This window comes from Sorex araneus, chromosome 1 (genome assembly GCF_027595985.1).
Source record: "Sorex araneus isolate mSorAra2 chromosome 1, mSorAra2.pri, whole genome shotgun sequence".
NCBI classification, from domain to species: Eukaryota; Metazoa; Chordata; class Mammalia; order Eulipotyphla; family Soricidae; genus Sorex; species Sorex araneus.
In genome coordinates this window covers 236,619,148-236,647,061 of record NC_073302.1, presented here as the reverse complement: position 1 = coordinate 236,647,061, position 27,914 = coordinate 236,619,148, and the positions used below count along the sequence as shown (strand labels likewise).

The following is a 27,914-nucleotide window of genomic DNA, read 5'->3' as shown; positions in this document are numbered from 1 at the left end:
CTATGAGGAATTACTCCTTGTGGTACACAAGGGACCATTTGGAATGCTGGGATCAAACCTGTGTGGCTCCCTGCATAGCAAACACCTTACCCGCTCTGGCTATTGATGACTGATTATTTTTTTCTATAGATTTTCCTCTTCTGATATTTCATAGGAGTATCATGACATAATTTAATATAGCTAATATTTTTATGATTGCTCCTTCTTATACATCAGTGAGTTTCTTTTTATTCCTGATAAATATTTCACTGCATATATAGTATATTACATTTTGTTCATTCACCGCATCTTGTTAATTAGTAGACATTTGCATTGTTTACACTTTTGGAATTTTTTTGGTATTTCCTTTTTTAATTGAATCACCATGAAATACAGTTTCAAAGCTTTCATATTTGAGTTTCAGTCATACAATGATCGAATACCCATCCCTCCACCAGTGCACATTTTTCACCACCAATGTCTCCAGTATCCTCCAACCTCCCATCCCAACCCTCCCTCTGCCTCTGACAGACAATTTCCCCCATATACTCTCTATGCTTTTGGGCGTTATGGTTTGCTATATAGATACAGAGAGGCTATCACGTTTGGTTCTTTATCTACTTTCACCACACATCTCCCATCCTGAACGATCCCTCCAACCATCATTGACTTAGTGATCCCTTCTCTATTCCAGCTGCCTTCTTCCCCAGCTCATGAGGCAGGCTTCCAACTATGGAGCAATATTCCTGGCCCTTCTGTCTCCTATCCTTGGGTGTCAGTCTCATGTTATTTCATATCACTTTTGGATTATTATGAATTACAAGTTTTCTCTATTAGGATGCATTGCTACTCAACTTTAAATATTTTGCATATACAAATTTCCGTGGAACTTTTTTACTGGTTTTGGAACTTTTTTCAAGTGACGATGGACCTGTTAGAGGAGCTATCAGATTAGGAAATACTAGTTTAAGGAAATAGACATTGGGGATCAGATATGGATTATTTTGTTGCTGTTTAATGGTCATGGCTAATAACTGATCCTCTTTTTCTTCCAGAGGAAAATTTTAAAATGGGCATAATTATGTAATATATCTCATGAGGAATACTAAGAGTGGACAAAGGTATGAAGTGCATGCAACAGCTCTGGGTTTGATCCTTGGCACATGGCATGGTTCATGCTGGAAATGACCTAGCATCTAGTTCCTAGCTCCTAGGAACATCTAGGTATGGAGAGAGAAAACACTCTTGCTTTCTGTCCTTCATTTTCTTAAGTATTAGATATACAGCATAGAAAAAAATACCAAGGTTCTTGGTTTCATATACTTTTTAGTTTAGTAATGCAAACAAATGAGACCAATGAGAGGAGAAAGAAAACCAAACCAATTAGAGGGGAAAATATTTTCAATTAAAAGGTTTTAAAACAAGTACAAGTGTGGTATTAGAATATAATAGATATTTAATTGAGCTTGGGCATATTTGGGAAGGAATTTACTTATGAAACTTAAAAAGTGACTGTCAGGAATGGGAAGGGGTGACTGCAGGAGACTCTGAAGCAGAAAAAGAGTTTCAAACACTGAGACAGAAGCACTTTAGGTTGGTGCCTTTATGGAACAGAGATGTGATTGGAGGAGAGAAAGTGTTTCGTATTTTTAGAACTCAATTTAAGGTCAATAGGAACCTATTTAAGAATTTGGTTCACACTTTTGGATACTCTAGGGTCACTCTTAACAGTGCTTGAGGTATCACATGTGCCAAGAAACATAGGTGCTGTTGGAAATTGACTGGGACATCCATAGCAAGTCAAGGTACTTAACCCCCCTCTATTACTTCTCTGGCTTCCTGTATGAAAATTTTATTTTATTCTATTTATTTATTTATTTATTTATTTTTGCTTTTTGGGTCACACCTGGCGATGCACAGGGGTTACTACTCCTGGCTCTGCACTCAGGAATTACTCCTGGCGGTGCTCAGGGTACCATATGGGATGCTGGGAATCGAACCTGGGTTGGCTGCGTGCAAGGCAAACGCCCTACCCGCTGTGCTATCGCTCCAGCTCCTGTATAAAAATTTTAAATAAGGCAGCAATATGCTGAAGATTGTTACCAGTTTCTTGGGAGGGGAGAAAATTGTGTAATGCTAAAGTACCAGATACACTTGAGAAGATTGAAGGAGGAGGATCCTTCTTGGAGAGAAGTTGGGAGGGAGTTTGTTGCTTGGGGCATTTTAACTTCAACTTGATTTTGAGAATACCCAAGTAGAAATGTTAAGTGTATGTGGGCTAGAGTTCCAGAGAGACCACTTAGTGGGTATATGTTTACTATTTTAATTTTAGGTATCATAGGAAGAGTTTTGTCAGGAAAAATAATGGGTTAAAAAGTGAAGAAAGTGGCCAGAGTTGAACTGATGAATTACTGGTATTTAGAAGTTTGAGTAGAGGTGAAGGAAGTAAATTAGCAAGGTAGGAGAAAAATCAGGAAAAGGTAGTGAAGAGTAAAGATAGTGTTGTGGAAACCAGTGGAAGAGTTTTCGAGGAGGTGGTGGTCAATTGTGTTTTGCTGCAAGATTGATAAAGTAAGGATTGGAAAAGTGTGTATTCAGTTTGTCAAAGTGAAGGTAATTGATGACCTTTAGTTAGTTTTTACTTCATAACAAATCAATTCTGCGTATTTGTAACTTGAATTTTGCTTAGCTGGATATTCTTAGCTCATCTCACTTGGCTTGTTATGCATACATAGGTGTATATCTGTGGTCACCTAGTGAATTGGCTGGGAATGGCTTGATCATGATGGTTATAGCTGGGGCCTCCCCCCATAATTTGTCATTTTCTAATGTGTTTCTACTATGGTCTATTTCTGGGCTTGTTTGCATGTTAAGAGCAAACGTTGTAGAATAGTAGGTCAGTAAACCTAAAGGCTAACAAGGAGTTACTAAATTTGCCAATGTTACATTGACTGGGACTAGAGCAATAGTGCAGCGGGTAGAGCGTTTGCCTTGCACCAGGCCGACCCGGGTTCAGATTCCTCCATCCCTCTTGGGAAGCCCAGCAAGCTACTGAGAGTATCCCACCTGCATAGCAGAACCCGGCAAGCTACCTGTGGCGTATTCGATATGCCAAAAACAGTAGCAACAAGTCTCACAATAGAGACGTTACCTGGTGCCTGCTCGAGCAAATTGATGAGCAATCGGACGACAGTATTACAGTGATACATTGACTGAAGATGAACATAGACCATCTCAGATTCAAGAGGTGGAAAACTGGCTGGTCCTGTACAGCGGACAGGACCCTCACCTTGGACATGGTTAACCCGGGTTTGATCCTAGCACCTCATATGGCCCTCCAAGCTGCCAGTAATGATCCCTTACTGCAGAGCCCAGAGTAAGCCCTGAGCACCACTGGTGTAGCCTCTCAAACAAATAAACAAAAACGTGATAAAACCTTGATGGGAGGAGCAGCAAAATGACATTGCAAGGTTATAGATATGAGGGGAAAAATCACGTTCTGTTACTGAGGTCTCTGCTCTAAATGAGTTGAGGGTTGGAAAGATTGGATTAGGATTTTCTCCTACGCAGGTATGTTTTATCGAGTGGTGTGCACACCTGTGTGTGTCTGTGTCCTGCCTTCTCCCTGAATGTTCTTTCTACTCCTAAGCAGTTTATAGAACATTGGAGGAATGATTCGATGGACTCAGACTATACTGGATACAAAGGAAAGGGGGGGGGGTGACAGGTTAACTAATGAAGTGAAAATCATCAAGAAACCTGTATCACTGTATCACTGTCATCCCATTGCTCGTCGATTTGCTTGAGCGGGCACCAGTAACATCTCCATTGAGAGACTTGTTACTGTTTTTGGCATATCAAATACGCCACAGGTAGCTTGCCAGGCTCTGCCATGCCGGTGAGATACTTTCAGTAGCTTGCCGGGCTCTCCGAGAGGGGCAGAGGAATTGAACCCGGGTTGGCTGCATGCAAGGCAAACGCCTTACCCGCTGCACTATCGCTCCAGCCCTCTAGAGGATAAAATTTATGTGCACTTAGGAAGGACTAGATTTTGATATGAAGAGTACTTCCTTTTTGATAACTGGAAGGAAGAAAGGAGTTGGGTACAGTTTAAGCAGGCAAGTAGCTTAGTGATGAAAAACTGAGGAAGTTTGACATGATAAAACTTTTCCCTAATGGAATTGTCTCTGCTGGGAATGGGACATAGTGCTAGAATGTGAACTTCAGGCTTGATGTGAGTAAAGAATTATGTGATTCTGTTTTCCCGTTGCCTGGGATGCTGTCATTATAGGAGTCATTATTTACTTACTTGCTTTTTGGGTCACACCCGGCGATGCACAGGGGTCACTCCTGGCTCATGCATTCAGGAATTACTCCTGGAGTTGCTCAAGGGACCATATGGGATGCTGGGATTCGAACCCAGGCCGGCCGCATGCAAGGCAAACGCCTTACCCGCTGTGCTATCACTCCAGCCCCGCAAGAGGCATTATTTATATAGGAATTTAATATACTTCTATTCTGTTAGGAAGTGATGCTAGTTGACATGTTCCATTCAATCCAGGACCTGGATGGAATTTCTTTCTGTTTGAATTCTTTCACTTGATCTTTTATGTAACACTGGTGGTTCTTTAAAGAATGTAGGCAAGAAAACAACCAGATATTTTAACATTATAAAAAGACATTATTAAATATAGCAATAGGAATGGGCACACTTTATAAAAGTACATTCCAGAGCATTTAAAATTTTCTTTTTTCAAAGATAGATGAATAATTATTAAATCCACTTAACTTAGTAAAGATTAATTCAAGATGAGTGATGGGTTGATTAGTGGTAATATTGTATATAGTAAAAAGCTGACTTTTTGGCTCAGTAGTTGGAAATTATGTAAGTTGTCATAAGGTTGTATACTTTGGGGGAAAATAGCACATTTATTTTCTGAGCTTTCTTCTTTAAAATTTTCTCATTTTTCTCTTAGAAAACTTATCCCTTGGTTTTTTCAGTTGTTCCCTGTGTTGGTAAGGATTTTTACTGAGAGGTTGTCTTTATGGAGGGCACCATCTGCTGGTTGGAAGAGGTACTGGAGTGGGCAGACTTTTTATTTTGCAGTTACAGATCAAGTCTTGTTTCCTTTTTTTTTTTTTTAATTTAAATTTTATTGAATCACCATGTGGAGGGTTACAAAGTTCTCAGGATTATGTCAGTTATACCGTACTCAAACACCCTTCCCTTCACCCGTGCCCATATTCCATCACCAACCACCCCATTATACCTCCCGCCCCCTCCCGCCCCCCCCCCAGTCCCCGCCCTTGTAAGTGATAAGTTTCACTTCGTTTACGCTTTATCTTGGTTACAGTCCATGTTTCAATACATAATTCACTATTGTTGCTAGGGTTTCCCCCCAAAAAAGAGAAGACAGTCCCACTGTCAAGGAAGCATTTGATGGCTCTCCATTGCTGAGAATGTAGAGATATTAAGTCCCGCTGTTCTATTTTTTTCCCCCCTCGTCCCGCGCCACCGAGATCACGCCTGTTTAGTAATCACCACGCTGCCTGACAAAGGGAAAACAAACCAAAAGAGATGGTTATTTCTCGTCATCAGCCAGCGTGGGGCTCTGGCTTAGTTGATAGTCTGGTAGAATGTCTGCAAGCAGTTTCTGGAACCAAAAGTAATACGCTGGTATCGGCCCCGGCTCAAGATTCCACCAGCGTCCCGCTGTTCCAAGTACATAATAATTTATTCCCTTGTATCCGATTCCCACGCCACCAGGTCCGTGTCAGCTTAATGGACATCATACTATGGTTAACGCCACGCCGCGTTTCTTCCCGAGAAAGAAGGATATTTCTTCTCAGCCGGCGTGGGGATATGGCTTAGTTCAGTCTATAGAGATGGCTACCACTTTGGTGGCCTTCAATATTTCAGCAAAAGACTTAATATTCTTGTTAGGATTTCCCACCAAAGTCCGACCCGTTAAAAGGGAACCATTTCATATTGGTGATGATTAAATGACAATAGGTTGCGCGGCCATGGCAGCAGCCTCGCGGCTTTGAATTTCTGTATAAAGTCCAGGGAAAATACAGCCAGAAATTACACGTCGCTACAAACTTTAACCCTATTATGGTCCCCCCAAAGTCCAACCCATTACAAAGGAACCATTTCATATTGCTGATGATTAGATGACATTAGGCTGCCGCGGCCGCACGGTTTTGGGTTTCTATATAAAGTCCAGGGAAAATTCTGCCTAAAATTCTATCACTACAATCTTTTACCCTTTAACAAAAAACTTAGTACTATTGTTTGGAGTTTCCCCCCAAGGTAAGCCCTGCCAAAAAGGAACATTTACACGTTGCTGACAATCAAGAGATATTAGATCGCGCGGCTGCTATCGCAGCCGCGCGATTTGGGATTTCTATATGAAGTCCAAGGAAAATTCTTTTGGTAATTGCATCACTCGCTGGCAGCGCCCGGGCCAGAAGCTCCCCGCACACAGTTTGGAGGCATTTGGGGGGCGCTGCTCGTGTCCAAAGTGGTTCAGTTGCCTCCGGGGTCGATCTGGCGCGGGGCCGCAAAGGAGCGTCCCCACATGGCTCTGTGCTTAAATGTCGCCGGCACAGGGCGGATGTGGAAGTCCCGCCCATCGGCTATCCCGGGCTTCCTGTAGAGTCTAAAAACCGGCTATAGCCTCGCTGCGTTCAAAAAGAAAGAGTTGAGAGAGAAAAGAGCATACCCTGCCGGCAGCGCCCGGGCCAGAAGCTCCCAGCACACAGTTTGGAGGCATTTTGGGGGCGCGGCTCGTGTCCAAAGTGGTTCAGTTGCCTCCGGGGTCGATCTCGCGCGGGGCCGCAAAGGTGCGTCCCCACATGGCTCTGTGCTTAAATGTCGGCCGGCACAGGGCGGATCTCAAGTCTTGTTTCCTTTTAATCCAAACCTTAAACCTAAAGTCTCAGGAGGAAAAATGACTATTTAATGAACACTGCCAATAGAATTCTGTATATGTAATTTTTTTGTAAAATGGCAGATGCCTTCTGAGTTTAATTTAAAAATGATTATAGTTAATTGCTTTTGTTGCTATTGCTACTTGCGCTTCAATCTAGTTAGGGCAAAAGTTGTTACATAACTACAAAATCTTATGAATATTTACATATATTATTAGAATGAATAGTGAGGGGCCAGAGTGGTAGTACAGTGAGTAGGGCGTTTGCCTTGTACACAACTGACCTAGGTTCGGTCCCTGGCATCCCGTATGGGCCCCCGGGCATTGCCAGGAGTAATTCCTGAATGCAGAGCCAGGAGTAACCTCTGAGCATTGCTGGGTGTGACCCAAAAAGCAAAAACAATGGAGAGTGAATAATCACAGTTTCCTTCTTTTCCCTAGGACCAATGAACTGATATTTTCCTTAATTTGTGAGACTATATTATTTGAATTTATTCGAAAGTTGTATGAGTTCTTTCGTGTTAGAATATTTCAATTGGTTTGTTGACATACAATGTTCCATCACTGATCCTGCCATCAGTATCAGCTTCCCTCCACCAGTGTTGACGGCTTCCTTCTACTACCGCCCCCTCCCCCACCTCCTCCTCCCAGCCTAACATCACTGTCACTGTCATTGTCACTGTCATCCTGTTGCTCATCGATTTGCTTGAGTTGGCACCAGTAATGTCTCCATTGTGAGACTTGTTACTGTTTATGGCATATCGAATACACCATGGATAGCTTGCCAGGCTCTGCTGTTCGGGTGAGATACTCTCAGTAGCTTGCTGGGCTCTCCAAGAGGGGTGGAGGAATCGAACCCGGGTTGGCCTTGTGCAAGGCGAATGCCCTACCCGCTGTGCTGTTGCTCTAGCCTAACATATCTTTTATATTTGGTTATTAACATGTAATAATTTTTTTTATTATTGGATCACCGTGAGGTACAGTTACAGATTTACAAACTTCCGTGCTTGTATTTTAGTCATATAATGTCAAGTATCCATCCCTCCACCAGTGCCCATTTTCAACCTCCAATGGTCCCAGCATCCCTCCCACCACCCCCACCCCATCCCCCCACCCCACACCCCTCCTGTGGCACATTCCCTTTGCTCTCACTCTCTCCTCTTGTGTGTTGTGGTTTGCAATAGAGGTATTAAGTGGCCGTCATGTTCGGTCTATGGTCTATTTTCAGAGTGTGTCTCCCATCCTGAGCGGATCCTCCTAGCACCCTTAACTTGGTGTTCCCTTCTCTATCTGAGCTGCCTTTTCCCCCAGCATGTCAGACTGGTTTCTAAGCTGTGGAGTAATCCTCTCTGGTACTTATCTCTACTGTTCTTGGGTGTTAGTCTTCCATTCTGTTACTTTATATTCCACAAATGAGTGCAGTCCATGTCTGTCCCTCTCTTTCTGACTCATTTCACTTAACATCATACGTTTCATGTTGATCCACCTATATGCAAATTTCATTCATCTTTTCTAACAGCTGCCTAGCATTCCATTGTGTAGATGTACCAAAGTTTCTTTAACCAGTCATCTGTTCTCGGGCATCCGGGTTTTTTCCAGATTCTGGCTATTGTAAACAGTGCTGTAACATGCAGAAAAAATTTTTTTTTAATTTTAATTTTATTCTTTAATTAGTGAATCACCATGAGGGTACAGATACAGGTTCACACATTTTCTAACTTGTTTTTCCCTCATACAATGTTGCAAACACATCCCTCCACCAGTGCCCATTCTCCACCACCAATAAACCCAGTATCCCTCCCACCCCCCAATCCCATCTCCCCCCCTCCCCACCCTGCCTCTATGGCAGGGTATTCCTTTTATGTCTCTCTCTCTCTCTCTCTCTCTCTCTCTCTCTCTCTCTCTCTCTCTCTCTCTCTCTCTCTCCAGTTGGGTGTTGTGGTTTGCAATAGGGGTATTGAGTGGCCATTATGTTCAGTCTCTAGTCTACTTTCAGCATGCATCTCCCTTCCCGCGCAGGATCTCCAACCACATTTTACTTAGTGTCCCCTTCTGTATCTGAGCTGCCTTTTTCCCCAGCATGTGAGACCAGCTTCCAAGCCATAGAGCCAACCTACTGGTACTTATTTCTACTATTCTTGGATATTAGTCTCCTACTCTGTTATTTTATATTCCACAGATGAGTGCAACCTTTCTATGTCTCTCTTTTTGACTCATTTCACTTAGCATGATACTTTCCATGTTGATTCACCTATATGTAAAGTTCATGACTTCATTTTTTCTAACAGCTGCCTAGCGTTCCATTGTATAGATGTACCAGAGTTTCTTTAACCAGTCATCTGTTCTCGGGCACTTGGGTTTTTTCCAGATTCTGGCTACTGTAAATAGTGCTGCGATGAACATATAAGTGCAGATGTCATTTTGACTATACTTTTTTGCTTCGCCGGGGTATATTCCCAGCAGTGGTATTGCTGGGTCAAATGGGAGCTCAATTTCTAATTTTTTGAGAAGCGTCCATATTGTTTTCCAGAAGGGCTGAACCAGTTGGCATTTCCACTAGCAGTGTAGAAGGGTCCCTTCCTCCCCACATCCTCTCCAACAGCGGTTGCTTTTGTTCTTTTGAATGTGTGCCAGTCTCTGTGGTGTGAGGTGGTATCTCATGGTTGTTTTGATCTGCATCTCCCTGATGATTAGTGATGTAGAGCACTTTTTTATGTGCCTTTTGGCCATTCATATCTCTTCCTTGGGAAAGTTTTTGTTCATTTCTTCGGCCTATTTTCTGATGGGGTTGGATGTTTTCTTCTTGTAGAGTTAACCAGTGCCTTGATAACAACCCCTTATCTGATGGGTATTGGGTGAATACCCTTTCCCATTCTGTAGACTGTCTTTGTATTCTGGTCACTGTATCTTTTGTGGACATGCAATAATTTTTGAAATTCATTCTGAAAGCGATTTCAGCATACTTTTGAAATCAGGAAATCTTTTTTTTTTTTCTTTTTGGGTCACACCTGGCAATGCACAGGGGTTACTCCTGGCTCTACACTCAGGAATTACTCCTGGCGTTGATCGGGGGACCATATGGGATGCTGGGAATCGAACCTGAGTTTGGCTTGGCTTCGTGTAAGGCTCCAATAAAGCTCTTCCTTTATAGATAAACAAATATCTTTTTTCCCCATTGAATTTTGACAATTGATTTTCAACCTTTTTTTCCGATAGCCTTGCATTGCTCCCTTCTCCTTTCACTTTCTATGTACCTTGTAATTGTGCTCATTCCTGTTTATTTTTGGGAGACTAAAGATCACCTTACCTCATTCCAAGGAGTGTATTTGAGGTCATTTTCTATGTTTCAGTGATGTGCACTTTTGAAGGAATTGGTACTGCCTATTTTTCAAACATTAAAACAGTTTACTATTTTTATTAATTCTTCTCTGGTTTTCTTCCTGTCTCCCCCATTCTCCTTAATATAGATGTTTCCATAGTTTCAGCTTTATCTCAGCTGTTTGTTTTCTTTATTAATCTCACAAAGCATGAGCTATATATGTAGTCCTGATAGATTTTTGTGATTTTGATTTTTCTCTTGAGCTTGAGATCTATGTCTCCAGTTTCTTCTAGACCAATTTTTTCTTCTTAACTTTTTATAATGATGAGGTTAGAGGTTGTAAATATTTCACTTCTCATTTCATTTTTTTTTTTCTTCTTGGGTCACACCTGACGATGCACAGGGGTTACTCCTGGCTTTGCACTCAGAAATTACTCCTGGCGGTGCTCGGGGGACCATATGGGATGCTGGGAATCGAACCCAGGTCCGCTGCATGCAAGGCAAACACCCTACCTGCTGTGCTATTGCTCCAGCCCCTCATTTCATTCTTTTTTTTTTTTGTTTTTTGTTTTTTTTTTGCTTTTTGGGTCACACCCAGCGATGCTCAGGGGTTACTCCTGGCTCTGCACTCAGGAATTACTCCTGGCGGTGCTTGGGGGACCATATGGGATGCCGGGGATCGAACCCGGGTCGGCCGCGTGCAAGGCAAACGCCCTACCCGCTGTGCTGTCGCTCCGGCCCCCCCTCATTTCATTCTTAATGGTTAGCATAGTATACTTAAGTAGTTGGCTTTCTAGAAACAGACTTCAAATCCTTTTTTTTTTTGGTCTTCTGTTGTGATGTTCAGGGAGATCCTGAGAGCTCCATTAGGGATTCTCAGCCAGACAGGCAGTTTAATGCAGGGACCTGAGAACGCAGTGTTGCAATGTTGTTCTGTCTCTGTGTGCGAGGGATATGCTGAGTACCCTGGCATTACTGGGGGCCTCCAGGAGCCACACCTGATGGTGCTGGGAATTGAACCCAGGTTGCGTGCATGCTAGGTGTTTGCCCTGACACCTGTGATATGTCCTGACCCCACACTACAACACTTCTTTTTTGTTTGTTTGATTTTAGTTTTTGGGTCACTCTTCTGTTGATGCTTAAGGGTTACTCTTGGCTCTTCATTCAGGACTCACTTCTGGTGGTGCTCAGAGGATCATATGGGATGTCAGGGATTGAACCCAGGTCAGCCACGTTTAAGGCACGTGCCCTACCTAATGTATTGTCTCTCCGTACTGCAAACTGTGGAGAGATATATATTATCTCTCTACTACAGAGAGATAACTTTTTTTTTTTAATTTATTTATTTTTAATTAGAGAATCACCGTGAGGGTACAGTTACAGATTTATACACTTTTGTGCTTATACTTCCCTCATACAAAGTTTGGGAACCCATCCCTTCACCAGTGCCCATTCTCCACCACCCGTAAACCCAGTGTCCCTCCCAACCTCCCCAATCCCATCTCCCCCCCACCCCACCCTGCCACTGTGGCAAGGCATTCCCTTCTGTTTTCTCTCTCTAATTAGCTGTTGTGGTTTGCAATAAAGGTGTTGAGTGGCCGCTGTGCTCAGTCTCTAGCCCTCATTCAGCCCGCAACTCCCTTCCCCCACATGGCCTTCGACTACAATGTAGTTGGTGATCGCTTCTCTGAGTTGACCTTTCCCCGGAACGTGAGGCCAGCCTCGAAGCCATGGAGTCAACCTCCTGGTACTTATTTCTACAGTTCTTGGGTGTTAGTCTCCCACTCTGTTATTCTATATACCATAGATGAGTGCAATCTTTCTATGTCTGTCTCTCTCTTTCTGACTCATTTCACTCAGCATGAAACTTTTCATGCCCATCCACTTGACTACAAAATTCTTGATCTCCTTTTTTCTAACAGCTGCATAGTATTCCATTGTATAGATGTACCAAAGTTTCCTCAACCAGTCATCCGTTCTGGGGCATTCGGGTTTTTTCCAGATTCTGGCTGTTGTAAACAGTGCTGCGATGAACATACATGTGCAGATGTTGTTTCGATTGTACTTTTTTGCCTCTCTGGGATATATTCCCAGCAGTGGTATTGCTGGGTCAAATGGGAATTCAATATCTAATTTTTTGAGAGTCGTCCAAATTGTTTTCCAGAAGGGCTGAACCAGTCGGCATTCCCACCAGCAGTGAAGAAGGGTCCCTTTCTCCCCACATCCTCTCCAACAGTGGTTGCTTTTGTTCTTTTGGATGTGTGCTAGTCTCTGTGGTGTGAGGTGGTATCTCAAAGTTGTTTTGATCTGCATCTAGAGAGATAACTTTTGATATCCTTTGCCACGTATCTTTTTAGCAGTCGTTCAGAACCCTTTAAATCATTTGTTATATACTCTCCCCGCCCCCCCCCCCACCTTTTTTTTGGCCACACCTGGTAGTGCCCAGGGGTTACTCCTGGCTCTGCACTCAGGAATCATTCCTGGCTATGCTCAGGGGACCATATAGAATGCCAGGATGAAATGATGTCAGTCACGGGCAAGGCAAGCAACTTACCTGCTATACTGTCGCACCGGCCTCTCTTCTCCTTGACTATAACTATTTCATTACTATTATTTTTTTTTAATTGAATCACTGCAAGATAGACCATCACAAAGCTATTTATGATTTGGTTTCAGTCATATAATGTTCTAACACCTATCCCTCCACTATGTACATTTCCCACCACCAATGTCCCCAGTCCCTCCCACCACCCTCTTACCACTTCCCCTTCCTGCCTACCTCTGTGGCAGGCACCTTTCTTCTTTCTCTCAGGCCTTTGGTGTATTATGGTTTGCATTACAGGTGCTAAGAGGTCATTGTGTTTGTTTAGGGCATTCGCTATGTTTTTGGGAAGGCACAGCTGGAGTAGCTTCTTCTTTTTTTTTTTTTTTAAACTGGGTGGCAGCTTTGGGGTGTGGACGTGACTGCCAGGGCACCAGAGGTATGGTGAGGTGGTGGGGAGGTAACCTATCTCGACTCCGAGAAAGCCTGGAAATTTCAGTCACAAAACCCTTATACCTTAATTTTTAGCAGGTTAAAATCTCAGTGAGGTCTGTTCAAAGTCAGTGGAGTTCGGCTGGGGGCATGGCAGTGATTTTGGATTGTGGGGGAATGTGGCTGCTAGGGGCTCTGTTTGGGCGGGCACCAGGCTGACTCCGCTCCCTTCCCATCTACCCTGGTCTGTTCAGCCTCCTGTGGGTCTGAGATTAACTGTGACTTTTGATCACTTTCCAGATTGATTTATGGGTTTCTGAAGTAAGACAGATGAGCTTGTATGGCTGAGTTTGAGGTGATTTGTGGGCATGGTTCCCAGATACTTTTGGAGGTTTAATTTTTTTTGAAACTTGGGCCTGAGTTGTTGAAATCTTGCCAGAGTCACAGTGATTTGGGGGTATCAGGAAGTCTAACAGCACTATTAGGCAGCTGCTGATGTACTCACCCTTCGGGTCCAGGTTGACCTGTTGGCGGCAGCCGTGACCCTGGCAGGGACCAGGACAGGGGCCAGGCCTGGTACCACTTGTGGTCTGGGCAGTCTTGCAGCCACCGACCTAGCAGAGTCTGACCTGGGAGCACACCTTCTCATTTTGGGTCTCCAGACAGTTGGCACTCAGGGGGGTTTCCTCAGAATATGCTTCGAGTGGAACAGGCTGGTCTGGGGAAAGAATGGCTGCAGAGCCGTGCAAGTGGTGCCAGTATTGACTTGGCGCTGCTTCTGGACCCAGAGGTGCCCCGATGCCCGAGTTTCTGGGACTGCCCAGCCACCCAAGCCGGGTGCTCTTGTTAGGAACCTGGGGTGCCATAGCAGGTCCAGGCACCAGGCTGGCCTTGTAAAGTGCCTTGTAAAGGAGCTGACACATTCATTCCTGTGAAATAATGGAGAATTTCTGTGCCGTTGCGCCCTGCAGTTCAGAGTGCTGAGAGCCACCACCATTCCACCTGCCCTGGCACCTGCACCCGTGCCGCCACCAGCTCGGTTCCCTGTTTCATTATTTCTCACTTGGAGTTTTCTCTCAGTGTCCTAACTGGTTTTTAGTCTTTGAATTGGGTTTAGTCTGTATTATTTCTGGTAATTTTGTTTCTGAAAATAGTAATAGTCATTCATTCAGCATTTATTTCCTGACCACTTACCATGTCTTAGATTTTGTATTAGATCTAATAGATGTACAAAAATGTTAAAAATTTGCCTAGCTATATGAGGAGGAGCCTGGAGAGGTCAGTGAAAGTTTGAATATAGAGTACAGTGTTTGCTCAGTACATATGAATCAGTAAGTATGTCTGGGGAAGCAGCCTGCTCATATACGGAGGTATTTTAAACCTCTGCTTACAAAATTGAAGAGCAGAGTGACCCTGCACTTGGTGGTTCTCATCTTTTACTTTTATATTTTGTACTTCCCCGACTCTTTCCTTTAGTCACACTCTGGACCAGTAACAAATTCTGAAATTTCCTTCTTTGTCTGCATTTATTCAAGGCATTCTCCTTTTCTATAGATCATAGTCACTTTACCTCACTAAAAAGAAGTGGGCTTTCTTTCTATTTTATTTTTGCATGCTTGTCTGTTATTTCTCTTAGAGTAATTTTAGAATGTGTTATGGCTTCATTATTTAGGTAGAACATCTGTTTTCATTGGTAGATTTTGAGACACAGCTTACTCATTTTGTTGGTCACAGTTAAAGACTTCTGCAAGTAAGAGGCACTTGATACCTTTCTCTCTAGATGGGCAAATGTATTCTGCGAAGGCACCATGTCTATCTACATTATTCAGTTGCACTCTGGTCACATTGTTTGTCTTGTTATAGATGATGAATAGGTTTTGTTTCAGTTGAAGCCTGCTTAGGGGTTACTCCTGGCCCCACACTTAGGAATTACTCCTGGTGGTGCTGGGGTGAGGGTGTGGTGGGGGAGACCATATGGGATGCTGGGAATTGAACCCAGATTGGTCGCCTGCAAGACAAGTACCCTACCTGCTGTGCTATTTGCTCTGGTCCACATTTAGGTCATTAAATACCTCAAGTTATTGGTGTATAGTATAAGGCATGGAAACAATGTCATTTTCCCTCCATATGTCTTAGTATGTTAGAACTTAAACAAACAAATCCAACTTTATTGAAGTTTAATTTACATACCTGGATCCTCCCTCTGTCTTCTTTCATTCTCAGATTTGCAGCCCTCCCCTCCCTTTCCCGTTTGTGCTCTGGCTTACTCCTGAGGTGCTTGGAGAGGGAGAGCTCTATTGTAGGGGATTGCACTGAGGTCTGCTGAGTGCAAGGCGAGTGCCTTAACCCCTCTGCTGTCTCTTCTGCCTCATCTGTTTCCTGATTTTTAAAATTTTTTTATTGATTCACCATGAGATAGTTACAAAGCTTTCATGTTTGAGTTTCGGTCATACAATGATAAACACTCACCCTTTCACCAGTGCACATTTCCCCCCACCAAAATCCCCACCATTCCGCCCCCTGCCCCACATCCCAACCCTTTCCCTGCCTGTGTGGCAGTTTCCACAATACTCTCTCTTTACTTTGATTACATTCAATATTTCTACACTAATTCCACCATTATTGGGAATTTTCCCTCCACCACTCCAACCTGCCGAAATGGCAACGGTAGACAATTTATTTTGTATTGCTTGTTATGCGTAGCATAAGATGTCACATGGCTGTGAGAGTGGCTGTGCACTCCTGGAATTCTAAAATTTTAGATAATTAGGTTCTGGAGAGATCTCTGCGATGAGCTGCTTGGTTCCGAGATTCTTTTGTGTGTCTCTGGATCACGGCCGTTAAGGAGCTTAACTAGTAGCCGGAGGCAGTTTGTGGGTGTCATCTCAGGGTCCCATGTACTTGACCTTCCACTGGGTTCTGGAAGATGGTGGCTGCTGGAATTCCTAGGGGGCAGGCGGAGGGAGGGACAGCACATGCTCCTGTTGGGAGTAGCACACCCACCTTTTTTTTTTTTTTCTTTTTCACCTATTTCTTAAAGTTGGTATTCTCTCAGCATTATTTGGTCTGCCACTCTTCTCACTTTACAAATGTTCCAACGTTCTTATCACTGAGAATCCCCAAATCTCTCTAGCTTTTGACATCTACTGCCCACCAGGTATTTCCTTTTTTCTTCCTTTTTTTCCATCATACGGGTCCAGCATTTATTTCCTTCCTAATGAGTGCTTGCTGAAAAAATTTTTAGATAATTACAGCTTATTAGAATGTAATTAATATTTTAAAAGTCCATATTTAATATACACAGTTTGATGAGTTGGGGCATATGCAAATATCTATGTAAATCATTTCTTCCAAAAGATTCTGTGCATCTCTGTGCCTCCCCATCCTGCCTTTTTAAAATTTTTTATTGTAAGACTTAACCCTTTCATAAATTTTTAAAAAGTGCCTTACAGTATAATTAACAACATGGGGCACTTGCCTTGTAAGCCCTGAGCAAATCCAGGTGTGGCCGCAACACAGAAACAAAACAATTAATAGGCTGTGTGTTCTATGACATGTCTCTAGAATTTAATCATAGTATAACCATAAATTCATTAAGTGACCTGTTTCCCTTCCTTCCACCATTCACATCTGTTATTCTGTTTTCTGTCTCTGTAAATGTGACTTTCATATACACCATAGAAATGTCCTCAGTATTTGCCCTTCATTGATTGACTTCGTTCACTCAGCATAATGTCTTTCAGGGCTGTCCAGTTCCAAATGGTAGAATCTCTTATCAACTTTGTGGAGGTGAGGATTTTACCTCGGGCTTCAAATGTTTGAGGCATGTGCACTACCACTGAACCACAGTCCCCTATCCCCCACCCTCCTGGATTTTTTTTTCTAAGGCTGCATAATATTTCATTTTATGTATATGCCAACTTTTTTTTAATATTCATCTGTTGGTGTATGTTGGTGTGTTTTCCATGTCATGGCTATTGTGTGTAATGCTGTGATGAATGTAGGTGCATATATCTTTTAGCCTAATTTCTATTCTTTTGGGTACATATGCAGGATTGGGACTGCTGATGGTATGATAGTCTATTTTAAAAACTTTTTTGAGGAACTTCAGAAAATGAGAACTGTTCTTTGTAGTGGTGACACCATTTTACATTTCCATCAACAGTGTGCAGGGTTCTCTGCATCCTTGTCATAAGTTATTATCGTAATTTGTTACTACTATTTTTTTGGTGATGCAGGAATTGAACCCAGGACCTTTCACATGGCACAACATCTCAAGGCCCCCATAAAAATAATAATAGTAATAATTATGACAGCTTGAACAGGTGTTAAATGATAACCTCATTGTCATTTTGATTTGCATTCTTATTGGTAATATTGGAAAGCCTTGTTTTTTAAGATCAGGAACAAGATATGGATGCCTCTCAGTCAAGGAAATTCTAATTAGAGCCAACAAGAAAGAAATGAAAGATGTTCTAATTAGAAAGGAAGAAGTATAATTATTTGCTCATAGGTGTCGTGATCTTATATGTAGAAAATCATAAAGCCCTATCAAAAATTATTTAGAATATAATTGATATTGAATCAAATTGCAGGATATAAAATTAACATTCAGAAAAAAGTCATATTCTGGTATGTTAATAAGAACTATATGAAAAGGAAATTAATACATTTCATTCACTGTGAATCAAAAATAAAAAAATTACTAGGGATACATGGAGTTTGTGAAAGACTTGAAAAGCATAATCCAGTGATGGAAGAAAAAAATTACACAAACTAATAGGAAGACGGTGTTTATTAGTCTGAAGACACAACTGCTGAGATATTAAGCAGAATTCAAAACATTTATTTTCTTTATGATGTGTCCTGCATCTGTTTTTAATAAATTCAGTTTCATGTAGTACTGATTTGTTTCTGGGCTGTCCAGAACTTCCCATGGAGGGCTTTCTACACCAGTACCACAACATATGTTAGTTTGTTTCCACTTCATGACAGATTCTTAACATCTGGTGAACAAATTTATTCACTATTTTTCATCTTTAGATCTTGCTGTTTTGGGGCATATATATATATACACACACATATATGTTTATATGTACACACATGTATACATATGTATATGTGTGTGTATATATATACATATATATATATATATATGATCTGCATGCTTTCAAGAAAAGATTAAAGACTTTTTGTTGTTTGGGTCACACCCAGTGATGCTCAGGGGTTACTTGTGGCTTTACTTAGGGATCACTCTCAGCAGGCTCAGAGGACCACATGGGATGTTGAAGTTCTAACCCAAGTTGGCTGCATTCGAGGCAAGTGCTTTGCCCACTGTACTGTCTCCTTGGCCTCACCTAGGTAATGTGGTTAGAGTATAACTTTTATGATTTTGTTTTGTAAGATTACTGCACTTTCTTTTGTTTTGCTTTTTGGGTCACACCTGGCAATGCACAGGGGTTACTCCTGGCTCTGCACTCAGGAATTACCCCTGGTAGTGCTCAGGGGACCATATGGGATTCTGGGAATCAAACCCGGGTCTGCTTCGTGCAAGGCAAACGCCCTACCCGCTGTGCTATCACTCCAGCCCCAAATTACTGCACTTTCAAGGGCCAGAGCAGTAGTAGAACGGTAGAGCGTTTGCCTTCATGCTTCCAACCCAGGTTTTATCTCCAGCATCCCAGGTGTTCCTTTGAGTACTGCCAGGAGTAATTCCTGAGTGCAGAGCCAGTAGTAACCCCTGAACATTGTTCAGTGTGGCTCAAAAACCAAAACAAAAAAAAGTTTCAACTTCACCACCACCGAAAGACCCCAAGACCCTTCTCTCATTTTCCACCGCTTCTGCCTGCAATCATTGGCTTAGTAATTTAATTTCTCTTCACAACGCCAAGAAGTTTGTCAACTTTCAGTCTCAACCATTCATTTGCTGTATTTATATATAGTGCAGATGAGTGCTGTACTTGGTATTTGTCCATCACCCCCTGACTTATTTCACTTAACATGAAACCTTTAACTTCATTCAGGTTGCAACAAGCTGCAACATTTTTTCATATTGCTTCATAATATTTTTCTTTGTATATATACCACTTTATCCATTCATCTGTTGTTTGACATGTTTTTTTTCCATAGCTTGGATCTAGTACTTAGTACTGCCATGAGTGTAGATATACTTACATATGTTTCTGAGAAGTGGAATTGCTGGGTCATATAAAAGCTGTATTCTTGTTTTCTTGGTGGGGAGGGGCACACCATGTGTTGCTCAGAGCTTACTCTGAGCTCTGCACTCAGGGATCACTCCTGGTTGTTCTTGGGGGGGCTACATGGAGTGCTGGGGATTAAACCTGGGTCAGCCAGGTACAAGGCAAGTGCCCTACCCCTAGAACTCTCTCTCCATCCCTAAAACATTTTTATTTTGGAATAATTACAAAGAAGTTACAAAAGTAAAATGTAGAGTTCTCTGAAATTCTCTATCACTCTACCAATGGGGAAATCTATAGTACCATATTAAAATTAGGAAGTTCACATTGGTATGACATTGTTAATTTTTTTTTCTTTTTGTGTCACACCCGGCGATGCACAGGGGTTACTCCTGGCTCATGCACTCAGGAATTCTTCCTGGCGGTCCTGGGGAACCATATGGGATATTGGGAATTGAAACCGGGTTGGCCGCGTGCAAGGCAAACGCCCTACCCGCTATACTATTGCTCCAACCCCACTTTTTTTTTTCTTTTTGGACATTGTTAATTTATAGACTTGTTCAGTTTTCTTTGTTTTTTGTGTGGCACTTAATGTGTGCATATGTGTTTGCATGTGTATGGGATTCTTTGTAATTTGATACCGTATAGAGATTTGTATCACTACCACCATGTTCAGATACTGTGTCATGATATAATACTTTTCTTACACCCATTCATGCCTCTTGGCAACAGTTAATCTGTTCTCCATTTTTATTGTTTTGTCATTTTGACAAAGTTAAATGGAGTCCAGTCGTGCAGCAGAAAACCTTTTGAGATGAGCTCTTCCAATAATCATAACAGACTATAAATTATTGCACATATCAATGATTCAATTATTTTTATTGCCCAGTGGTATTTCATTATATGGATCTCTCTGAGTTCATTCACCCTTTGAAGGGCATTTGGATTGTTTCCAGTTTTGGGTTTTATGAATAAAGCTGCTATAAACATTCTTATACAGATTTGTATGAACACAGGCTTTCATTTCTCTGGGATAAATGCCCAAGAGTGCAATTGCTGGCTTGTATGGTGAGTGAATATTTAGTTTTATGAGAAACTGCCAGACTGTTTTCAACTATGGTTGTACTATTTTACATTTCTAGCAGCAGTGTGTGATAGTTTCTTTTCATCCTTGCCTACATTTGATGTTACCCCTTTTTAATTTCATTCTAATAGTATATAATGATATCTCATTATGGTTTTAATTTGCATTTCCCTAATGATTAATGGCATTGAACATCTTTTCATATGCTTATTCACCATCTGTATATTCTCTTCAAATGTCTGTCTTTTGTCCATTTTTTAATTGGATTATTCTTTTAGTATCCTTTTCATATTATCCTTTATATTGTTGAATATGAGTGATTAGGGCAGACTCCCATGTCTTGTTTCTGATCTTTGGAGCCTTATTAGAGTCTTTCACTGTTTAGTATTGTGTTAGCCATAGGAAGTTGATATTTGTATATTGATTTTTCTACTTTAAAACCATGCTAACTCAGTCTTATTTTGTTGTTCTATCTGTAAATCTTTTTGGAATTTATACATTATTATTTGAAAATAATGACTTTTGTTCTTTACTTTTTCACCTTTATATTTTGTCATCCTAAAAGCATGAGAATATCTGAATGGAAAAGAAGACTTTTATTGGCAAGAAGATAACTTCTAAACTTATCTAGAGCTGGCTTCAAAAGGGGGAAGTGAGGACTTGGTTTTGTGTCCAGTAGAGTTAGGATTAAATAATAATCCGTGTATTTAGGAGTTTTGCTGGAAAATTTTGTGTGTTTACGAGTTGGAATAATGGGCACCTACAGTTGAGAGGCAGCAGACAGATATCATCTATACATTGGATATACAGAAAATGGAGAAAAACTGGAAGGGGTGGGCATAAGCATTGTTGTTTGTTTTTGAGCCACCCCTAAAGTGCTCAGGGTTCATTCCTGGTGGTGCTCTGGGAACCGAATGTGGTGCTGGGGATCAGATGTGGGCCAGCTGCAGACAAGGCTAGTGCCTTACCTATTGTACTATCTCTCCAGCATATGGGGGGAGTTGTAAAATATGCTAAGGAGGTGATTATTAGTCTGAAAGGAAGTTTCCTTTGAACTCTATTCACTGACTTGTCCAGCCAAGCATCTAAAGTCCTTAGTAGTATTATGGTGTTCCTTAGTGCAGTCAGTGGCAAAAGAAGGGCTATTATGTAGATGAGGGCGGAGCACAGAAGGCCCTTACTTTGATTCCTTGCACCACAGGATCACAGGAGCATCTCTTTATGTAACCTGGTGGCCTCAGCACACCACCTGGTTCACTGAACTTCCAAATTTGTACCACTGTGCTGAATGTGACTGTATGAAAAAGATAAAGAACAGGGTGTTGGAGGTTACCTTCTTAAGGCTCTGGCCAGTTGATTTCTTTCTTTTATTTTGTTTCCTTGATCTCATGAGTGTCTTAAGTTTTAATAAGAAGGGAAAGGGGGCACTAGTTTTGATGATTTGGGGCAGAGATCTGCCCAGACAATTCTGGAGGCCCTGGGGCCGGCTACTTCTTGTGGTACTCCTCCTTTAAGTGTTCCAGTTTAGTAATCTTGTGCCTCTCTTGCTGGGTGGGCTTGGGGGACATGTATAGAAGTGCTTGAGGTAGGGAGCATGTAGTGTAACAGGGATTTAACCTAAGGCCTCACACATGCCAGGCCTGTTCTCCAGCACAATTAATCCTTGCTCATACACCTTTTTGTTTGTATTGTTTTGTGGCCACATCCAGCGATGCTTAGGGGTTACTTCTGACTCTGTGCTCAGGGATCACTCCTGATCCGGGGATCATATGGGATGCTGGGGATTGAACCCAAGTTGGCAGCATGCAAGGCAAGCACCCTACCTGTTGTACTCTCTCTCTGGCCTATTGCCCATACACGCTTTAATTCTTACTCTGTTGACTTGTATCTATTAAAATATCAAATAGAAGTGGTGAGAGCCGGTTGTGATCACTGGTAAAAAGCTTTCAGGGGATCATCAGGATGCACGTATGCACTCTTTTTGCTTTGGGTGTTTTGTAATATCCTACCCATCCCAGATAAAAAAGTTTTGTCTAATTCTTAATTTTTTAGTGTATCCCCCACCCTCCAACCCCTGTTTTTTTCCTTTAGCAATTTTGATTTGATGTTGCATGCAAGGCCTTAACACTTGTATATACTATCCAGTCCCTGATTTAACCTTTTTGGGTCACATTCACTGGTGCTCAGGAATCAGTCCTTTTTGGGCTAGGGAAAGTTTAGGGTGCTAGGAATTGATTTCTGGGTTGACTGTGTGCAAGCAAGCACCCTGCCCATTGTACTACTTCTTTGATCTCTTAGCTCTGTTTTAAAAAATATATTTTGAAGACCAGAATGATGATACAGCGGGAAGGGCGTTTGCCATGTGTGTGTCAGACCTTATCACCAGCACTGCCTATGGCCCCCAAGCACCTCTGAGTATGGACGCCCAAAACCTCACCTCGCACTATATATGCGCATAATATATTTTATAGTATATACATAATACATATATTAGTGCATATATAATATATATTTGTATATTAACTTACTTTGTCACTCCATTTTTGTTCTAATTTTATTTCACCTTGAAAATTATATTCTTTTTATATAAAACGGTTCAGCTTTGTAATTGTAGTTTTTCTCCATATAGAGATGGCATTTTGCTGCTTCAGGCTTATTTTCTTGAGAAATCACCTGTTAATTTAAATACTATTCAAGGGTTTGATTTCTGGGCACACTACTAATTGGAATTTACGCTGTTTGCCTTCTTGATTTTATTTTGTTATTTTGAGATAATATGCCTCATCTCCTTTGCTGCATGAATAGATCTTTTAAAAAATTTTTAAATTTTATTTATTTTTAAAATTTTTTATTAGTGAATCACCGTGAGGTACGGTTACAAACTTATGAACTTTCATGTTTGCATTTCTACATCCCTCCAGCAGTGCCCATGGATAGATCTTTTTTATGTACCTCCTTTCCACCCTTCTTTTTCCCTATTGCTGCAGTGACTGGAGGTCTTCCCCACTTGGTTGTAATGCTCGCTCTGGAATCCCCACGTGACTTTTGTTGTGTCTGATAGTGCCTGCCCTGTTGGAGTGCCAGGGATTATAACTGCATTCCTCTCAGGATTGTGCTCTGCAGGAGGGGAAAGCTGGGAATTGAACTCATTGCCTCATGCATGCAAGACTGGTGCTCTACCACATAGCCACATCCTCACGCTTTGTTTTTATGTTTCTTTTCTATTATGGATAGTTTCTTCTGAGCTCTCTCTTTGATCACTAATTCTAATAACCTTTTTTTTAATCTGCTTCTAGACTCAGCCACTGAGATTCATTTCTTTTTTATTTTTCATTGAATCACTGAGATACACAGTTACAAAGTTGTTCATGATTGGGTTTCAGTTATACAATGTTCCAACACCCTTCGCTTCACCAGTGTACATTTTCCATTTTTAATACTTTAATTTTTAGAAGTTTTCTTTTTTGTTTATATCTTCTAGTTTACTCTTTATGATTTGTTACTTGTAGATATTCTTGCATTTTATTTTTTAGAATTAGGCATACATTAATTTTAAAACATGTTTCATATTTGTGAATCTTAAGTCTTTGTGGGTCTGTTCTTAGGTCTGATACTTCTGGTGATACTTGCTCATAGTTTTTTTCCGTTTTGGGGGAGCAGGGGCAGGGAGACCTCCCAGATGGTGCTGGGGCCCTGGTTACAGTGATACTTGGCTGACTTGGCCTAAGGTTCAATGTGATCCAGAGACATCTAGTGCTACTTTGGCAGTGCTCGGGGAGCCTCCAGATCCATACTGAATAGAGATGTTCAGATTAGTTTACCAGGGATGGTGCCTGGGTTGATGGATGATGCTCATTATCCTAGAAATCTCACAGTGAGGTGAGATTCATTTGAAGCATGGGTGCTCTCCTCCAGGCAGGACTGAGTTTCCTTGGTGTGATGCTTGGGAATCTTTCTGTTTGCGATCACTGAGTCTTTGTGCTGAGGTTATCTGCATTACTCAGCTAATAGAAAATACTGCCTAAGTACTTGGTTCCATTGTCAGAATTACTTAGTTCTTCCTTCCTTGATCCATTGCCACTTGACTCGTAAGTACCAGGGCGGCCTTTGCTGTCTTCTGTGGATGTTGATGGCATAATAGGCACATGGTATCTGATTTACTCTTTCCCTTTGCAGCTGCTGTAGAATGTAGTTCTGCATAATGTCAAGAAGCTCTTTTATTTGATGTTCTGCCTTGGCAGGCTCTGTCCCCCTTCCCCTATAAGACCACCAAAACAGAAACCGAGACTTTCAATGTTGGTAAAAATAGCCAGGACATAAATGGGTATAATGTTATGGTGCTCCATTTACTTATACTGTATATTCTTTTGGATTTTGGCTTGAGTTATTTGTGATAGTTTTTATTTATTTTTTTTTGTTTTTTGGGTCACACCCAGCAATGCACAGGGGTTACTCCTGGCTCTGCACTCAGAAATTACCCCTGGTGGTGCTCAGGGGACCATATGGGATGCTGGGATTCGAACCCGGGTCAGCCGCGTGCAAGGCAAACGCCCTACCTGCTGTGCTATCGCTCCAGCCCCAGTGTGATAGTTTTTAAACACATGCTTATTTTGCAGTTTCCCCTGTCAGTATCATTTTCTAGTTGTCAGATTAATACAGAAGACCTAGCTGCCACAAATGAAATGTGATTTTTATTAAATGGATTACTATAGAGATGTTTTTGAATAATATTGGGGGGCAGGCTATGTTTTACATTAATCATGCCATTTATTTCGAGTTTTGGTTTGATTCTAGTTTTCTTGTTTTAGGGGTAAAAATATTTTCATCATGGCACATTCAAAGACAAGGACCAATGATGGGAAAATTACTTATCCCCCTGGTGTCAAGGAAATCTCAGATAAAATATCAAAAGAGGAGATGGTGAGACGGCTAAAGGTGAGTAAAATTGGGTTATATGTTATGTATATCTGTTTATGGTGTGTGTGGGGGTGTCATGGTGGAAATTGTATATGTGTATATCTTTTGGTTCTAGTTTTTAAAAAAATTTTAATTTAAATTTTTGGGCCACATCCAACAGTAGTGAGAGTCAGGGTTTACTCTCAAGGATTACTCTGGCAAGGCTCTGGGGTCTCTATGGGGTGTCAGGAATTGAACTTGGCTTGGCCGTGTGCAAGGTCAGAGTCCTACCTGCTGTACTACTACCTCTCAGGCTCCTGAGTGTATGTCTTATGAAGGCCGCTTTAGCATTTCCTGCACTTGGGTTTGAAAACAATCTACAGTACACTATTATTTATTTTGTGGGTGCCATTCCCAGGAGTGCTCTGCCGGTTAGTGGTGAGGGGCTGTGATGGCTGTGTGTGGTGTGGTGCTCTGAAGGTTACTTGGTGATGGGAGTCAACCCAGGACCTTCCCCATGCAGAGCGTGTGCTTGACCGCTTGAGCCACATCTGTGGCCCTTGAATTTGTTTTTGTTTATAGTGGGTGTTGTCCTTTCTTCTCTATCTTATTTACTCTACAAAACAATCATTTGAGGAAGGTAGGTTTTTTTTTTTCTTTTTCTTTTTGGATCACACCTGGCCATGCACAGAGGTTACTCCTGGTTTTACACTCAGGAACTACCCCTGGCGGTGCTCAGGGGACCATATGGGACGCGGGGAATTGCACTCAGGTTGACCACATGCAAGGCAAACGCCCTACCTGCTGTGCTATTGCTCCAGCTCTGAGGAAGGTAGTTTTAAGTCTTTGTACTCAGCTATGTTTTGAATTCTTATGTTACTCTGAAGATAAGGAAGAGTTTACTTTTTTAATTTCTCACCTTCTGAAAATGCCACACAGGTCCACATTTGATGGCAAATTTTAGATGAGAGTCTTGTATGACTGAGTCTCTGATGTATTTTTTTTATTTAAAGTGCTTTTCAAAGAACAAGCTTTTATTTATATTTTGGTTTTTAGCACATTTGGTGGTGCTCAGTGCTCTGAGTGTGTGCTCAGGAATCACTAATGGCGGACTTGGGGGACCATATAGGATGCTGGGGATCCAAGCCTTACCTGCTGTACTACTGCTCCGACCACTAGATATATTTTTTAATATTATACCATTTTCTTTGTTTTCACATTGTATCACCATGAATTACAAAGTTACCAAATTATTCATGGTTGAGTTTCAGGTATACAAAGTTCCAGCACCAGTCCCTATACAGTGTCCACTTTTGTCCAGCAGTGTCCTCAATTATTCTTCTGCGCCCCTCTTTCCTCTCCCCCCCCCCCAGCCTGCCTTTGTGGTAGGCACTTACATATCTCCTCTTAGCGTTCCATTCCCCTTCAGAGTGGCCACTTCCTTCCACCATTGTTGTATTACACCTTTTTCTTCAGGGCAGTAATGTTAAAATAGCTAAAGAATAAAGACCAAGAACAATGTTAAGGTGAATTAACAGTTCAAATATTATTTATCTGTTTTGGTTATTTTTTCTCTTTTCGGTTTTACTTAGACATTTATGTCAACTTGATTTATTACTATTTATTTCTGTTCAAGACAGGAAGACTCATGTTTAATTATTGAAATCTCAGGATAATTAAAGTAGTTTTAGTATGCACATATTGCATAGTTAATGTATATTCATAATAAGGGTCTTTTAATAAAAATTAAGTGTTAGTATTGTTTGTAAATGCAGAAATTATTAAAATGTCATATGATGTTTATTATAGAAAAAATATCTTTGAACTGCCAAAATTTCCTAATAGGTAAATTTTTTGTTACTGGAAACGGAGTATATTTTTTCCAGAGATAAGCCACAAATTATATACTCTGATGTTTTCATTTTGAAGGATTTATGTTTTCTTTCTTTTTTTGTTTTTTTTGGGCCACACCTAGCAGTGCTCAGAATTTTCTTCTGGTTCTGTGCTCAGGGATCACTCCTGTGGACCCAGGGGACCACTGGGATGCTGGAGATTAAACCTGGTCTTACGTGTATAAGGCAAGCGCCTTACCCGTTGTACTGTCACTCTGGCCTCTGTTTACGTATTTTTTACCTGTTGAATTTTTAAAAAAATGAATACATTATTTCCTCAAATTTGTTTATATTCCACCAATGATAGGTAAACAGCTCTTATTAAGAAATTACTGTTAAGCCCAGAGATTGTACTTATAAATAAGCAAGGGGCCTTATCTTCTAAGGTTCATTTTAAATTTAGATGACTGATGTAAGAAAGTTTTTATTTTTTATTATGGGGCCACATTGGGAGGAACTTGGGGTAGGGCTGTGCTTGGGCACAGCCACAACTATAGCCAGTGGTGCCTGCGAGCAGGGAGTACTGGAGTCCCACGAGGTGGCAAGGGAGCCAGGGCTCCCAGAGGCTCATGCTCTAGACCACGGACCAGCTTCTCATTGAGGAGTTGGTGACAAATTTTCTAACACTGTTGGAGTTGTCA

The 27,914-nt window shown here is 41.5% G+C and overlaps 1 protein-coding gene across 8 annotated transcripts in view; it reads left to right on the top strand.

Moving 5' to 3' along the window:
* Window positions 1-27,914, top strand: part of PDS5B (PDS5 cohesin associated factor B) — a 171,030-nt gene that overhangs the window by 33,435 nt on the left and 109,681 nt on the right. For all 8 annotated transcript variants that reach the window (XM_055140560.1, XM_055140551.1, XM_055140563.1 and 5 more), the window contains one exon: window positions 25,294-25,420. In XM_055140560.1, the coding sequence (XP_054996535.1) occupies window positions 25,313-25,420 (108 nt within the window). In that variant the 5' untranslated portion in view covers window positions 25,294-25,312. The remainder of the gene's footprint in view (window positions 1-25,293; window positions 25,421-27,914) is intronic.